This window comes from Rissa tridactyla, chromosome 5, assembly GCF_028500815.1.
Source record: "Rissa tridactyla isolate bRisTri1 chromosome 5, bRisTri1.patW.cur.20221130, whole genome shotgun sequence".
Taxonomy (NCBI): domain Eukaryota; kingdom Metazoa; phylum Chordata; class Aves; order Charadriiformes; family Laridae; genus Rissa; species Rissa tridactyla.
Window position 1 is genome coordinate 77,221,400 of NC_071470.1, and position 16,910 is coordinate 77,238,309.

The 16,910-nt window shown below is 47.1% G+C and overlaps 1 protein-coding gene across 6 annotated transcripts in view; it reads left to right on the forward strand.

The window, feature by feature from the left end:
* Window positions 1-16,910, forward strand: part of FRAS1 (Fraser extracellular matrix complex subunit 1) — a 167,765-nt gene that overhangs the window by 68,124 nt on the left and 82,731 nt on the right. For all 6 annotated transcript variants that reach the window (XR_008466567.1, XM_054202557.1, XM_054202558.1 and 3 more), the window contains 6 exons: window positions 2,175-2,264; window positions 3,833-3,980; window positions 6,278-6,421; window positions 6,773-6,907; window positions 14,476-14,619; window positions 16,355-16,495. Coding sequence is in view for 5 of the 6 variants with exons in the window: in XM_054202557.1 (XP_054058532.1) it covers window positions 2,175-2,264; window positions 3,833-3,980; window positions 6,278-6,421; window positions 6,773-6,907; window positions 14,476-14,619; window positions 16,355-16,495 (802 nt within the window). In the remaining variant the exon portion in view is untranslated. The remainder of the gene's footprint in view (window positions 1-2,174; window positions 2,265-3,832; window positions 3,981-6,277; window positions 6,422-6,772; window positions 6,908-14,475; window positions 14,620-16,354; window positions 16,496-16,910) is intronic.

Sequence of the window (16,910 nt, forward strand, 5' to 3'; positions counted from 1 at the left end):
ATGAAAGCGTCTGCGGTGATTCTGACCTAATCTTCAAAAAGCCGTTTTCAGCAGGTTACTGATGAGCTAGGAATACAAGTTACGCGGCGGGCTGGGATAGCCGTGGATGTGGATGCGCTCGACCAAAACCACTCAAACTGTCAGAGCATCAAATCATCCCGCTGGAGCACTTGCCGGCACCCCAGCTAAGTAAGGACGCTCGTGACGGTGTTCAGAGGAGGATGGGTGCTGGCAGGGGATGCTGCAGCCCACCCGAGCAGGCTGGCGATGGATTATTTCTGTTGGCAGCCCCGCCAGCCCTAGAAACCACAGGATCAGTAAGATGGAGCCTGCAGGGTGCGGCGTGATTACCGTACAGCCAGCGCGCCGCAGGGGTCTTTCTGGTATTTAGAAGAAACGGAGCCGGGGTGTCGCGAGTTACGGACGGTGCACGTGGATGTGGGTGTGTACGTGTTTGAGAGACATGGCACAAAACATCATTTTCTCTTTTCTGCCTCCCAGCCCGTCACTGCCTTTCAGTGTTCTCAACCTGGAATATGATGAATCTCTCTCCAGCAAAGCCACAAGCCATCTCACACAGCCTCTCCCTTTGCTGAGCCCTGGCAGAGCAGCGTGGTTGCATTTTTTTTGGCTAGGCGAGCCATGTTCCGTGGCTAGTTCTTCTCAGTTTTCCTATAGTGTGCGTTTACGTGTGTGGGTGGGGACATGGGCAGGGATGGGGATGGGAGGATTTACAGTACATAGTAGTGACGTGAGATCCAACCGCTGCCGATGGCATCTTGAAGTAATGATTTAAGAGCAAAAATGTGTGGAACAGGCAGAGAGAGGTTTAGGCTGTGTGTGGTCCTGCACGGCGAAGAACCGTACGGTTTCTCCTCTCTTACCCGTTCTCAGAAATACGTGAGGGTTGCCAGAGCGTGGCCTGGCTTAATTGTTCTACCTTGGTGAAACTCACTGTGGCCAGTGCTGTTATTGCGCTGTCTGTGTCTAAAGTAATTCACAGACACAAATTGGTGACCGTGCCAACGTGGCACAGTGAAAAATCCCCTGGAATGACTGCTGGCACAGATGCCCAGTTGGTGTAAATCAGCAACTCGGTAAACTTGGCGCTGGGCTCAATTTTGTGAGCCGAGATCAGAAGAAAGCAGCAACACACTGAAATGGAAACCGGTGTGAGCTGTGTGATTGCACTGGGTATGCGAGCCCCTCGCAGACATTTAACGAGCGGTCACGGCTTCTCTTTTTGTCGCAGGTAAACGATCAGCCCAGTTGCGAAGTGAAGATTATGCCCACTGAGATTTGGGATGGGGATTAACACTGACATTTATTGGGCATGGGTTAAACAAGTGCTCAGTGCAGAGCAGCACCAAATCTAATTTAGTCGTTCGTTTATAACTTTTTAATTGTAGTGGTCTTGTATACGTATGTCTGTTTTCTGACTAGTATGTATTACCTTACCTGTGTTTACAGCGCGTGAAAATCTGGTCCAGGAAAGCTGCTCAGGTCAGGAAATCAAAGCTGTTTCTTTCGAGCTGTGTCCTGGTTCCCAAGGACAGAGTCTCCCTCTTTTCGAAACGTTCAGCTTTCACTTGGGCACAAAAAGTTGTGAGGAATTAGGGCGCTTTATTCCCTTCTCCTGCTGCTAACTTCTTGTCTTCAAACTGAAGTTATTTAAGTGGATTCTGTGGAGTTGTACAGTTGTAACAAAGGACAGGCTTTTTCCATCTGGGATAAGTAGAGCATGTGCTTTGAAATTCTCTTGGGGAAAAAGAGTAGAACATTCAAAATGAAGGTAAGCTTCTATGCATTGAAATCGTGACAGTGGTCCAGTAAAATCCTAGTGATTCACAGTAAGTAAAAATATGGCATTCCTATTCTCCGTCCTTGCGGTGGATTATACTGGGGGGGGTCTCTCTTTGCGCGACAGAGGGATGGAGTAATGGCCTTATCGCTGAATTCTGTGGCCTTTTCTGAGGTTCTTTCTGCAACTGCCGTATTCACTAAGCACATTTTTCTGACTGTGCCTACAGAGATGAAGTAGGATAGAGAGAAGATAAGGTGAAATTAGATATCGAAGATTGCATTCCAGGGCAAGAGCTGTTCTGCCTCTGCATTCCACAGTATTTTTGGTGGTGATGTTTCCGTTTGAATTGCTGCAACCTTTCTCTTTGCAGGGTGAAGAATTAATTCACTTAGATGGGAAGTGCTGTCCTGAATGTAGTTCAAGTAATAGTTACTGTGTTTACAAAGAACATACCAAAGCTGTGAGTATCCTGGTACTTTGGAGCACGTAATGGTGAGTTCTGCTCGTAAAGATTTGGAGGAGTTGGCTCTGCTGCTCGAGTTCAGAGAGGGATATTATTTGCAAGTGTAGCAGAAGAATAATCTATTAATATTGTCTGCAGATTGCTTTTACAATTTACAGAACACGCTTGTTTATAACGTATGCATCTGCTGCAGAGTTTAAGTTTGCCTGGCTTTCCTTTGTGCGGTATAATCAATCATTTCCCTTTAATATTGAACCTACATACTCACAGGTTTCCTGCAGATCTCGTGGTGTTAAAGATGCCTGACTTTAATCCTATAAAGTACAGGCTGCAGAGCTGGGGCAACATACAGCTCTGTATCCCACTGATTATAATTTTTACTGCCACAAGAGTCCATTATTTTATAAATACTGTCAAGGAACTTTCCTTCTGAAGTTAAATAGAAAGGAAACGTTAAGTATCTTGGCTTAAATATACCAATATAGTGGACTTTTCCTTGCTCTGACAGATGAGGACTGGAGCTAAGCGCGGCTGTTTGCCAACGGGTGTGAGAAATGGGAAGTTTCACACTGGTTTGGGGTTTTTTTAATGCCAGTGCTTCCCTTTCCTTCCTCAGATGTCTCTCTCTGACCCAAGTGAAGTAAAACGTATGATGGTGTCAGGTTTATTCCCGTTTGTGCATTATCCCTTTTAAGAGAGGACCAAAAGCTTCACAGGATTTAAGATCCTTGCTCTCTCTTTTCTGCCTTTTGACTTCCTCACGGGGTGCCAGCAGAGCCCCAGCCGCTGGGGGCAGCTTTGGTGGCCTTCTGAGGAGAGCCAGGGATGGAGATCGCAGGAGGGGAGCAGCGGGCGCGAGATCTCTCCCCTCCATCCACTGGTCAAAGTGCAAGTGTCAGGTGCGATGGGTAGTTTTGACGAAAGCTGCTGATACCTCTTCATCTCCGTGGTGTTTCAGCCAGTCCTCGATGATGGTAGACAAGGCAAATAGAAGAGAGGACGAGAGAAAATAAAATGCTGTGAAAGTTAGAAAGAGCTTTAAAGTGTGACAAAAAGGTCGTTATGCAAAGAGATAGATTCAGACAGAGGACAGATTACGGGCATCTGTCTGTTCTGATAGAGAGCAAATTCAAGCACTTGTTACCGGGCTGTGGAAAAGAAGCGGACAAGTGAGGCAGCAAAATTCCGAGACAGGAGAAAATGCTTTGAGTGAGAGAAAAAGAAGGGAGGTGAAGAAGTGGAAAGGACTTACTGCTAACCGAAAAATGCCCTGCTTTGGAGGGAGTGCTGAGAGGGAATGTGTTCACGGGCCTAGGACTCTTCTCAGTAGGCGCTGTGCAGGCTGCCTTATTCTGGAAAGGCAAAGAGGGCAGGAGGGTTAATGGTACAGAGCCACACAGTCCCGTGTCGGCAGGCCTCCGTGCTGAAACAGTCCCCAAAACGTTTCATTTATTGCTAGCACTGATGTAGCCTTGCCGTTTACCCAGAGATTTCTGTGCGTGGGAAAACCGCTTTGTGCTCTCTCCTTTGCTCCTGATGCTGTCTGTGCGGTTCTTCTTTTGCAGAACGGAGAGAAATGGGAAGACGGGCCGTGCGGAGAATGCGAATGCCGGGATGGGGAGGTGACCTGCTTCCAGCGCTCCTGCCCGCCCTGCCCGCCGGGCAGCCTGGCCGTGGAGGCGTGGGGTGACTGCTGCCCGCGCTGCGAGCCAGGTCCGGAACCAGGGGCCGGCATTCCGTGCCATCCCTCCTGTTGGGTGGGAGCATGTGCATCACACGCACCTCTGGCACGGGGCATGTCCTGGCCTCCCTACAGCCCTCACTGATACCTGCGTTGAATTTTATCTTGTCTTCAGTGTGCACTTGCTAATTAACTGGTTTCCATAGAACTTAATTAGGGTTCTTAAGAGATGTTTAGAGCTCCATCCAAAGGCTCTCCCTGACTTCCCCTGATTTAAATGTCAGTTTTCTTTTCTTTTGGCAGAAGAGTTTTTCCTTGAGGTTGGTGTTTTGGAAATGTTTTGTCTTCTTTCTTTTTTCTTCAAGCAGAGTTTTATAAGGACTGCTCCTTTCTGAATCCTGACGTGGGTTTCGGAATTTCTGGGCTCCTGATTATTTCTTGGGAGCAGAAAGAAGAACGAACCTGCTTTACACTGTTATGCCACAAGCTCACCTGGGGCTGAGTGGCTGCCAGTTAGTAATTGTTTAGAAAGATCAGGATAGCCTTAGCTTCTGTGTTAATTTTGCATATAAATTCATTTTTCTCCAGGATGTTGTGATTTTCCTTGATTGACATTTCATAGTTGGTAGGCTTGAGCTGTAGTTTCCTAACTTTTTTTCCTAATTTTTCATGTTGGTAGCTCTTCCTTGTTGCATTCACGTAACTTTGGTTTTATCAGAGCGCTCCAGTTAATGTTTGATCTCAGTCAAAAGAAAATAGCTCCACAGTTTAATTATGCTGTCATTTGCAAGAGTGCCTTGGCACGTTTACCATATGAATGTTTTAAAGCTTGTTATTTACTGCATGCTAATAAAAATGCAAAGCACTGCAAATTGAAAAGTGAGGCAAATGGGTTTTGGATAGTTCAGATAAAGTTGTCCTGGATTTGCAAAAGGGAACAGCATCTGCACAGGCTCCTAAGGAGGGGACGGATAATAAAGTGCTCTCAGCCCTGTTCTTCTTATCAAGATATCCCACTGTGTACTGGTTACCCTTGAAAATCTGACCTTTTTGTTTAGCTTTCACACCATTTTGGAAAATACAGGTTTTGAAGTCATGGTATTGTCCGTACTGAGCCAAACTTGCATTCTTGTGTCCTAAAAGGTAAATGGAAATTTCATTTACCGAAGCCTGTTGTTTTCCTTGTATCTTTTTCTTGGTTGCATTGGATGGAATGAGAAACAAATGCAGAATACAGCCTGCAGCCGTTCAATGTGTGAGCCCAGAGCATCAGTCCCCATCATATCTGCTTCATTAAAGCCAGCAAAAATTTATTGCTGCTTCTCACAGACGTGCTGGGGGAAGCAGGCAGAGGGAACCCATGCATTCTCAGCTCATCTAAAGCATATAGCCCTAAAAATAGCTGCGTTTACGTGAAAACCGGCAAATACGACCTCTGACTGAGAACATTCGGGTTGGAGCAGAGGGAATTTTTTTGTACCCAGAGAAGTAGTCGGTTCATTGTCGTACTGGAAGGATGGGGCTGCACATACCCTTGGAAAGTTATTGGAAAGAAATGGGTAGAGACAGAGTCTCCTAGTCATTCCTCCTGTTTATTGCTGTGGATTCGTTGTCATCTTCAACTGTATGGCTTCTGTAGCTCTTGATTCCTGATTTTTTTCCTTAGGTACATCTCCCTGGAAGCTTGCAGGTTATTTAGTGGAAATGGAGGAGAGTTTTCAGCATTGGGGTCCTTTTTGCGGACTTGTCAGGAAGGAACCGACAGCTTTTCTTCCAGCAAGCGGAAGTAGCTCAGTAGTAAAGCGAAGGTTACCCTTCGCTTGGCCTCTCCTCTGCAGAGGGAGCAGCCGTGCCATTTGAGAAAATACCTGTGGTCAGAAGACGCTTGCTACGGTGCTGTGGCATAAAGCTTTTGACCGGCGGGAGAGTGGTCTGCCACTGCTATGGTGGCATGGAAAGAGTCTTGACTTATTGCAGGGTTTGACTGAAGGAAACTCAAATTCAGGTTGTTTCGGACCATTGATGCCTGATGACTTAGGACTTTTATTGCTGAGAAACCATGTGGACAATGAATATCCTTTTTATCAGTAGTCTAGAAAATCTGAGTCTGTGCAACGACTTCTCAGATGCTAGGATACAGCACTATAATATTTAGCCCTTTTCCTGCAATCTTGGGGGAAAAAAACCACTCCAAAACTAACAGGCCTTGAACCACCAACAGAACTAAGTAAAGAATTACACTTGGATTTTGGAGTACGCATTGTTTTGTGCCTTCCTGATGGAAAACGCTGCTGATGGTTTTTACCTTTGTGCCTTTTCCTTGTGCCAGTTGAGTGCCACCCGGACTGTTTGACCTGCTCTCGCTCCTTTGATCACTGCAACGCCTGCCGCGACGCAAGGAGGCAGCTGCAGAGCGGGCGCTGTGTGGAGACGTGTGACTTGGGCTTCTACCAGGACGGGGGTACCTGCTTAGGTAATTCCTGCAAGGGGTTCTTACCCTGTCAGATGGCTGTCTTCTCTGTTGCATCCTCTGCTTTGGTTCGTAGCATCCCCCAAGCTTATTATGAAGAGATTACCAGGCTTTGTTTGGAAAAGCATTTAGGCGCGCACTGAGTAGTAACCATGTGCTTAAGACTGGAGGAGGTTTCAAGTGGAAGCCCTTGAAAAATGCAAATTCTCAAACTCTTTTGCCAAAATAGAGGCAAAATTGTCTCGTTTTATCAGAGCAGGGGAGTCTTGCTGCATCGAGGCACTTGGGATTAATACATCTTCCTTCTCTATTCTGATTTAGTGTATCTTTCTTCTCTGTTCTTTCTCTTGGAAGCCTGCAATGAAACGTGCTCAGCCTGTACCAATGGATTTGAGTGCTCCTCGTGCCGGACATCCCTGCTAATGAAGAACGGGCAGTGTGTGACGTCGTGTGGGAAGGGATACTTTCAGGATCAGCTCCTCTGCACAGGTAACTCAAGGCAAAAAAGACTGCAACAGTTTGTGACAGCGAAAGAGCAGACAAAAGCTGTACCCGAGGTATTCGATACACTCTCCGTTGGGGGATCTGCTGTTGACATAGGTGTTAATGTTCACCCTAGAGTAAAGGAAGGAGTGAACAGAGGAACTAAGTCATACAGTGTAAAATTGATTACTGGTTGGGGAAATATTCATTAAAATTCCTCAGCGGATCAGTTCTGTTGGTCTAAAACTCGCTGCTTTTGAACGTTGCGGTTTTTCACCGCTGTCCTCTTTCAATTCAGAATTCTCTTTTGGAAACGTGACCGTGGTTTTTGTGGCGTTAAGGCCACGGAGCAGGATGTATGCACTAATTTTACTAAGGATATAACACCCTGAGGCACGTCTGGCAATCCGATCCGTGGGGTTTTTCTTTGAGTTCGGCGCAGACGAGCTGCAGCCGCTAATGCCAGACTTCTCAGGAGGTGGTACTTTGAGGTGTGTGGAAAATCGCTTGGAGGGATGGGGGATTGATAGGACTCAGAAAAGCTCACGGAAAATACTTTTTTGGAAAAGTTTTTTGCTTTGTTTTGCCGTGCATTTGTTTCATATGGTGCGCTCTTCCTGCAAGTTGATTGGACTAACTGTTCTCAGGAAACGTGTTTACAAAGTAAATCAGTAATTCTGTAAAACACTGAGATATGTCTAAATCCCATATCCAAGCAATTGGAAAGACTGAAAATAAGATCGGGAAGTTTCAGTTTTCTCTTTGATGGAACTGTGCTAGTGCTTTTATGAGCTTCCCCTGCTCCTTTGAATACTTTTCCCAAACTGTAAGGCAGCTGCTTTTTCATCACGACAGTTTAATTGTTTTCTCTAAAGATAACGCTTTTCTCCTCTTGATGTTGGCCTTTTTAGAAGGCTTCGAAGTATTCCTGCAGCTCTAATGCAGCAAAGGGATGGAGCATACGCTTAACTTCCTGAGACATGGCTTTGGGAATAGCCCTGCTGCTTAAAATTAAATACAGGCTTGGGGCTTTTGGCAGATTTCAGGGGGAAAGCACCTTAGATTGTAAGTCCAGCTTCCTTTTCTGAAGCGTTTTTTCTTGAAGAGCTGACCGTTTGTTTTGAAAGTCTGAAAAACCTCTGTCCTCCAGCAGTGACTATAGACTAGGGCCCCATTGTGCATGTATAAATAGAAGAGACCCAGTCCAAAAGAATTTATAGACTTAAGTATCAAATAATCTGCTACTTCATTTGGTTTTATTTTACCATTTCCTTTCCACCTGCTCCTAGTGTTTTAATTGGCAGCGCCCACGTACTGCTGAAGCGGTGGGGAAAAGCTAATGTTTCATTTTATTACTGGTTTGTAGATTACTGATTGTACATTCCAGCCAAATTTGCAGTCACGCATGCCTGTAGCTGAAAGTTGCTGGGAAGATTTGTTCCTGTTTCCTCAAGGGAATTAAACCAATTTGCTTTAGTTCTGCCTGGCTACATTTTCTGCATAAAGTCAAACCGGTGGAGAAAGTCTTAAATTTCAGATACGGTCCGTAATTCATTGCCGTTCACTCTTTCTTTGTATCCTCTTTATTTTGACAAATCTCTAATCTGATTGTCCAGAGGAGCCTTAGGCTGTTCAGAAATATTTTTCTCGTAATGATTTTAACATCTCCAATAAGCGTGTTCCAAAATCACGAAAGGGATGAACTAGACTGTGTTAATTGCTATAGTTCCAATAAACTCCCTCTTGAGGAATTAGTTCTGGAGATGAAAAAGACCTGTAAGACCAGGTTTCTCACTTCATCCTATTGTTGAAACGCTGTTGTCTGCGTTGTAACAAAATACAATGAATTAGTCTTTCCTTTTGTTCATGTTTTATAACATCTGGTCTAATTGAATCTCTCTTGAATTTTGGAATACAGTCGTTTGATCTCTGCCCTATTTTAATCTTACACCAAGATTGTTTCCTGCCCCCGTCCCTCCACCTGCTTTTGTAAAGTATTAAAACCGTTAAGAGAAAAGTAAAGTTGAGAAGAAAACGTAATAGATTCCGTGATGTAGCAGTGTATTTAACGATCCTCGGTCAGTTTGCGTCAGGCTTAGAGCAGAGTGGTAGATGAAGTCTTCTGTGTCAGAAATAGGCCGTGGAAACAGTTAAGACACCCCCCCACCACAGGCAAAGCAAAGGGGAGCAAAACTAAAAGATGTCTGCCTCGTAGAACAGAAAGGCTCGAAGGACTTGCAGTGTTCGGTGCTCTCACTGCATTTTTCTAACTTAATTATTTATGTTTTCAAGATTATTCAAAAGCCTAGGCAGAGCCCAAGTGTTTCTGCTTTGAGCTCCCAAAACGCGAACGTTGAAACGTGTCACTCGACACTACCAGACCCGGCTCACTCTCTTAGCAAAGCGCTTCCGTTTTTATTCACAGCCGGTTGTTTTTCTCTGCCGTACCTGGCTGCCGAGGCTCACTTCGAGGATGAACGACTGAACACCACGACGCTGAGCTTGCCCAGCTCGTGCTGAGGAGGGCGGGTTGGAGGTGGTTGGACCCCATCTGTGCTTTCCCAAAACCAAGCAGTGATTTCTTACTGTGTTTTTGCTGGATTGCCATTTACATTAGCCCTCCTGCTGGCGTCAAGCCTGGGAATGTTATACCTGCGCTGATGCAGATGAGAGGCGGTGTGGTGAGTGGATCTTTAATTGATTCTCTGACTTCTGGTCAATCATGAAGGAATAGAAAGGTCACTTTGCAAGACCTCTCATCTTCTAAAAGCCCAAGCCTGTGTCACTTCTGTGTGACTCCTACATAACACCCCCGCAGCTCCTAACAGAGCAAAGACCCGTTGGCTCAGGAGCCACCGGAGTGCTCTGGCTTTGACCAAGAAGCGAGACCATGGAAGTTTTGTCTGTTTTCCACCAGTTTTCTGGAAAGACATGTTACTGCAGCTCAATGAATGCTATCACGTCAGCTGAGGCAGAGTAATGGCACGCACTATTGCACCTGGAAGGTCAGCTGTGTTCTTTTGAACATCTTTCCTTCGGCAGCAGTGTCTGGTTAAGCTGCAGGGTCTTGCCTATAAGTCCTGTGTCCGCACTGAAGAGAAGGAGGCAATGCAAAACGGCCCCTACAGATCTGAGCTGAAAATAGCCGGGAAGGGTGAAAACAAGTTTCCTGGCGATGCAGTCCCTTCTGTTGATTTATTTTCACACAGCCGCTTCGTTGCTGTAGGCAAAGATGTTTTAGCTGACGGTGGCTCATTGAGTGCTTCCATTTTTTCCCGGGCTTTTTCAGCAGAGTTGGTTACTTGGCTGTTGGGGCGAGGAGCAGCTGTTGGGGCTGGCGGTGATCCAGCGCTGAAAGAGCCAAAGCTTCTGCGGGCAGGCTGTGCGTGAGTGTCTAAAAACACAGGGCAGGAAGGGTGTGGGGCTGCTGTTCCAACCGCAGGAATCCAGGTCCTACACGTTGGGTGTCCATTGGTTACAACTCCAGTTGTCCCATCTGATGGCAAACGAGCGTGGAGATAGTGGCTGGGATTTAGTAGCTGCTGGACTTGCGACAAAAAAAGTCCTCAAGACGTGAAAATAAATGTCCGGGTGCCTGCGGCTGCAAGCACGAGAAGTGAAGGATTGTATCTGTAGGAGCATGAATCAGGCTGCGCGTGTTTCTCATCTGGAGACTGGCAGGTGATAACTCCTGAAGGCGCTTGCCACCTCGCATACAGAAACGGCAGCGTCGGAGGGGTGCGCGGAGCCTGTTCCCGGGGAGGGCTCGCGGAGCAGAGCTGGTGATTGGCGCAGCGCGTCAGAGCTGAGGCTCGTACTGCAAGTGCTTTTTTTTGTTGTCCCGCCTGCGGAAATTGTTACCGATCTGTACTTTTGAGTCGTTGGTACTGCTTCCACATGCTAAATGTGGCTGACTTGCTAAAAATCAGGTTGAATTCTTTCCCCTTTCCTTCCTTTCTTCCAAACCCTGCTACTTCGATCCCCTCCCTTTCTGTCTCAAAGAAGCCATTTGGGCCTGATCTTTGTCTTGGGGTCCGGAGGATCTGTTTCATATCAGCTTGCCACATTCACTGCAGCTTCTCAGAAGGTCAGTTGACCTCTGGCAGCTTCTACTTCATCTTTACTTCTCTCACTGTAGCCTTTCCGTAGCTGAGATACCACAGAAGTCACCCCCCATCTAGGAAGACAGGCAATTTTATCCTAAGAGCTGCCTTACTGGAAGACTTGAAAGCTGCTGTGATACCCAGGAGTGGATTTGCAGGATCTTTGCCAAGTGCCAGTGAGGGCCAACTGGGAACTGGAGAGAAGGGAGTAAAGTAAGATGTTAAACTCCTCCAGCCTGCAGATAGTGCCGGTTTGTATCATCACCTGGCTTGAGCCTTGTCTAAAACACCCTTCCTTTTTGTCTGGCTCCCTTTCTTGGTGGCTGTGTTTAGGGTGATATTTGAGGTGAGTTTCTTTTGGCAGCGGGGAACGGGGGAATGAGCCAGGCTGGCCTGTCTGCTGCTCTCTCAGCCCTACGGCCACGTGTCCATGGGGGAGCCGGAGCCAGAAGGGAAGGTGAGCAGGGAGGGAGGGTCGTTTGCACCGCAGTTAGCTGTGTGCAAGGATAGCGGTGGTGGTGACAAAAGCCCAGCAGAGCGGCCGTGCACAGACTGGCAGAGGAACAATATTGCCGGGCAGCGTCTCCAGAGAAGGGCTGGATGGGGTGTGGGTCCAGCCGCACCAAAGACCTTTCCAGCCTGGGTGTTGTTTATGGTAGACTTATATCCAGCAAAATGTGTGGCGCTGGTGGGAGGCGAAGACGTTATTTTGACCTACATAGAGGGACAGCTTGAGGCAGCTGCTTGAGAGAGGAGCCTGAGGTCAGGATGTTCTCGGGAGCACTCGGTCCAGTGCAGGCAGCAAATGGTGCGTGGTGGGAGCCAAAGCATGTTTGCCCAACTGACCTGGCTTTCATCAGAAGCGCTTTTTTAATACAGCTGTATGCAAGGCGGCATGTTTAAAAGCAGAGTCTGGAGACCGCGCTGCCAGGAGAGAAAAGCGTGTCTTGGAAAGGAGCAGCATCTCTGGAGAGGACTTGAGAACTTTGCAAATAACCGGGTATGTCCAGAGGCGTCAACATATTGAGGCAGGTTAACAGCAAATGGGTCAAGCTCTGCCGTGGGAAGTCTGTAGTTAAAAGGTCTGCATCCTGGTGCCCGCTCTTTCAAAAAGATGTTGGAAGTTAGAGTGAGCTCAGAAAGGAGCAAAGCATCTGGCAGGTGAAGTGAGGACATTTCAGTACTTCGGAATTTACAGCGTGAACTCGTACTCTGCGGTTAACTTTCGAGTGTAGACGTGCCCCGAGAGTCATCCAAGCTGGAATGAGATGCAGCTTTTTATCAGCAAGGGAAATTACCGACTGGAGCAGAAAAGTGCGCAGTCTTTGCCTCGGGATTGGATGTTTGGTATTCATTGTCTTGTGATTCGGCCACAACTAGACGCGCTTGATAGTCGTGACGGCGCTTGGTGTAGGAGTCAGGGAGAAGATCCTTTCACGTACAGGATGCCCAGCGTCCTTATGAGACGCTTCTCACGTAGGAGTGAAGTAGAAAAGCCACAGCATTCTGGAGAGATCAGGAATAAGGCGGTGGTGGGGAAAAGATGCAGGAAGGTGAGATGGGGGAAAGCAAACAGCTAATTACACGGCAATAGAAGAAGACGAGAAAAGGGAAAATAAGCAAAGACGGAAGTGTGGAGAAGGAACATCCAGAATGTCAAAGGACCGTGTGCTGGGCGTGAACTCAAACGTCCCGTGTCTTGGCCCCCTAAACACTCCCTGTTCTAACCCCGTGCGTGTCACATCGCATCGCTGTGTTTCAGTTCCCTGCGCGTGAGATGGAGATGATAACGCTTCCCTGCCGCGGGGAGCGGTGAGATCCGCTAAGATGGGGTGTTTATCTCCTGCTGCGCAGTGTGACTCATCTGCGAGCACAAATGTAGGTGCTCCGTCACACTAATTAACGAACCCAAGAGCAGCTAAGGCCTCAAGCGGGCAGAAGCAGCATAGAAACAGGAGTGAGATGGGGAGTAGTGGTGCTCACTGGTTTGCTATAAACTTACCTTGGGGCTGCGTGGATTGCAGACACGTTCACTCTCGCCTGTTACTGGGGAGAGGAGGAATTGACATCGCTTAGGGGATTTGTTTTGGCAGGAGGGCTTTTGTCGCTGCTCTGTATGTAAATGTGCTCTTAGTCGTGTGGATGAGCTGCTGCCGTGTCTGCCGGTTCCTGCGGTACGCTGAGGCTCCTCACGGAAGAGTTTTTTCGTGGTTGGCTGCAACTTAAGACATGTTTGCGGATACAGGGCAAATGTCAAAAAGTTCTCTTTTCTCCCACCTGCCGTGGTCTGGGAGCACAAGCATGTGCCTGCCTTATTGTGAAATAATAAATTTAAGAACACCTTTGGAACATATTTGGGGGTAATGGAGAAAAAAATATGATAGCTAGAAGAGCTGTGATTTGCACAGCTCCCGCAAGCACTGGTAGCACAGGATTTAACGTGAGTCTGCATCACGGCTTCCATAAACAGTAACCGCAGTGGGCTGAATTGCCCTCGCAGCTGAACTTGGCCCGTTTCGAATAAGGTGGCTTGTTCAGCAGCTGTTCTGGGAGGCAGAATTGATCCCTGTAATGTTATTAGTTTAATTGGAAGGTGTCGTCGTGCTCTGTTTTGCCTTTGTGTTCCTGTACCCAGGTGCCGCAGAGAGGGCATTTATACTGCCTGCACTGCAGGAGTGTGAAATGCTTCAGGAATATCTGAAATATTACTGTGTCCTAGCCATGATACATGGCTCACCCACAGAGAAAAGTACCTGGTCGCTGAACTCAGTGAGGGAATGCCTGTCCCTTCAGCTGGCGATGTCAAGGAGAACACAGTGCCCGCTGCACTGGCCCTGGGACCCACTGCCCACCTTTCCCCAGCAATGACTCAGGCTGAGCACGTGAGGATTTCTGCCCTGCCCGACCAGACCGGCCAACAGCCAGTTCCTTTTGCACCAGCGTGGACTCCTGGAAGGGCAGAAGGAGTTGTTTCTAGAAGCAGGCTGTCTTCTTTTTAATTTTGCAGGATCTTGGTTGCAGCCCTGCAAGTGTACAAAACATGGAGCTGGGTTAACGTCAGTGGTCTGCGGGTCTGGTTTTTAAGCAGTGTGTGATGGGATGCCTTCCGGTTTCCCTTTGTGCTTGCACAGCCCCTAGCACCAGGAGGGACAGCATTTAACTGCGTTACCAACACTCCTCCTCGGCTGATTACAGCTACAGAAACCGCTCTGATGTACGCTGCATGTCATATTGCACCTACAGAATGAAGCTGTAAATCGTACCCCTGAGAGGGCATGGATGAAAGATCCTAACATAAGTAGAGCAGCATTTTTTTTGTTTTCTTTTCCTTTTGTGAAGCAGTGAATGCCTGTGAATTTAAGAAACAAAACTGGGGAAGGAAAAAAAAAGTGGATTACTACAAGCTCTTCATTTTAAAGAGATGATTGGTAGTTGATTGTTTTGTTAATCCTGCACCTTTCTTTCCTGCAGCTTGTCACGAATCCTGTTCCTCCTGCTGGGGTGCTGCCGAGGACAATTGTTTGTCCTGCAAAGAGCCATCGCGCGTGCTGAAAGCCGGTCTCTGCGTGGCCAGCTGCGGGCAGGGATTTTATACGAAGGACGGAATCTGCAGCGGTAAATACCTGTTTTCTTCTCCAATTGCAAGAAGTTTGAGAAGCGCTCTGCAAAAAAGGAATCAATATTTCATTTAGCCACGTAGCAGCTGTGATTTTATTCGTGTCTAAGAAGCCAGATGCACCTTCTGCATAAATATCGGATGAGGAAAGCTGCTGTTCGTTTGTAGGATTATTAATTCGTTTAAGCTAATCAGATGCTGAAAGGTTTAAGGATTTTTCCCACACTGAGCAGCATGAAAGCCTAAGTGAGTTGTTTCTGAGGGCTTGACAAATCCGTTTGTCTGCGGAAAGAAAAATGGCCTTTGCCAGCAGGTTTCTGTAAATTTGATTATAATTCAGCATCACAGTAACTAATACCTGCGCAACGGATGAGGCTTGGGAGCTGGGGAGGTTTGCTGAGAAAAGGGGAAAAGATGGCTGGAGGGAATCAAAAGACCTGAGTCAAACAGATCATAAAGGGGGAAAAAAAATCTCAAATAAATAAAGAATCTACAATTTGCCGCAACCATTCAGGTCAAACCTGTGTTTTTGCTGGCAGCTGCCTCCGGCTGCTTTGAAGGACTGTCCGGCAGAGTCAGTAAAAATGACACAGGGGTTGTCTGTCTTCATGGAGGTCTGTCTGAGCCACAGCCAGCTAGAGAGGGCTTAAAACCTGGAGCACGTTGACAAAATTGTTGCTCTTCTGGCCGCTTCTGGATGAATTTCACTTTGCCCAAGTTCCAGTAAATGTTACTCACCTGCGTTTTGAAGTGTGCAGGCTTGAAATCTTACATCCGTAGCCAAAAGTCCTTTAAGCTTAAAAGGAAATTTAACTTAGATGCAGCTTGGCCATAATTTTGATTTTTATTGCCAGTGATTTCTCAAAACTGCATAGTTGTTGCTCACAACCTCCAGGATTCAGGCCTCTCATCTTCTGTCGAAAACATGCATTTTGATACCCAGCTGGAGAGCTGTAAGCTGACTTGGAGGGGGGCTGTCTGACCGGTGAAAAGAAACAAATATTGGTTAACTAAAATGCGTGGGCCTTCTGCATATACGGCAGCGGCGGTGCCGCTGACGTAGGGGAGCCAGAGTTTCACAGTGATCGTAGGCAACAGGTCAGTTAACTTCAGAGCTGGCTGCCTGGGGAGAATATAGACCAGAGGAATTGATAAGTAACGTTGTCATGCTTGATTTTAGATGTATTTTCACACTTAAAACTTTGACTTGAAGAAAGAAAGCAGGGGGTGTAGGAGGATCACAATTTATTTTATCAACTCTTCCCCCATCTTTTACTTCCTGAACAATCTGATAACTGATGCTTGTTGTACAAAGGTATGTGAAGGTTTATGAGATGGTTTTTGTACATGAAATTGTTCAGAACGGTGCTGCCCGTTCACAGACTGGTGGCGAACAGGAAAAGGATACTACACTAGCTGGCGGGGGTTGTGTCAGGAGCGGAGGGCGTGCTGGGGTAGGCCCATTTCTGGTGTTTGTACTTACTCAGAGTCCTAGACGGGATACAGGTCAGGGAATACGTGTCTGCACTCGCACGTCTGCCTCCGTGAATGTCGCTGACTTATTCCGGGGAAGTGCGAAAGGTTACTTGTGTTGGAGACGAGGGTTTAAAGATGCCTTTCTGGCAAAGAAAGGACAAGGCATGGTTTGGCTTACTTTATTTTGTCTGTGTAGCCAGGCTCTGTTATTCTTTGCTTATTGAGTGCGTTTCATTAATGAGCTGTCCTCTTTGGCAGCTTGTGACCAGACCTGTGAAACGTGCTATTCCGACCAGCCCAGGTGTTTGACCTGTGCTTCGGATAAGTTCTTACATGATGGGAAGTGCGTTTCAGAGTGCCCGGACGGATATTTCCCAAGTAGCAATGGAAGATGCAGAGGTAAGAGGCGTATTTACATGACCGTTTCTAAGGCTCTCGAGACACCCTCCGCGTGCTGTCATCTTTTCCCCAGATGTTTACCTGTGGGGGGGGACTGTTAAGAGCAAGAAGGGCCACCAACATGATCAAAGAATTGGGAAGCCTGCCATATGAGGAAAGGCTGAGAGAACTGGGTTTGTTCAGCCTTGAGAAAAGAAGGCTCGGAGGAGACCTTACAGCATGTGCCAGTCTTTAAGAGGTGGCTGCAAAGAAGATGGAGACTCCCTTTTTACAGCGAGTAAAAGACAAGGGTACAAGTCACTCCAGGGGAGATTCCGGTGGGACACAAGAGGAAACATTTTCACAGTGAGAATACTCAGCTACTGGAACAATCTCCCCAGGGAAGTGGTGGATTCCCCAACATCAGACACTTTGG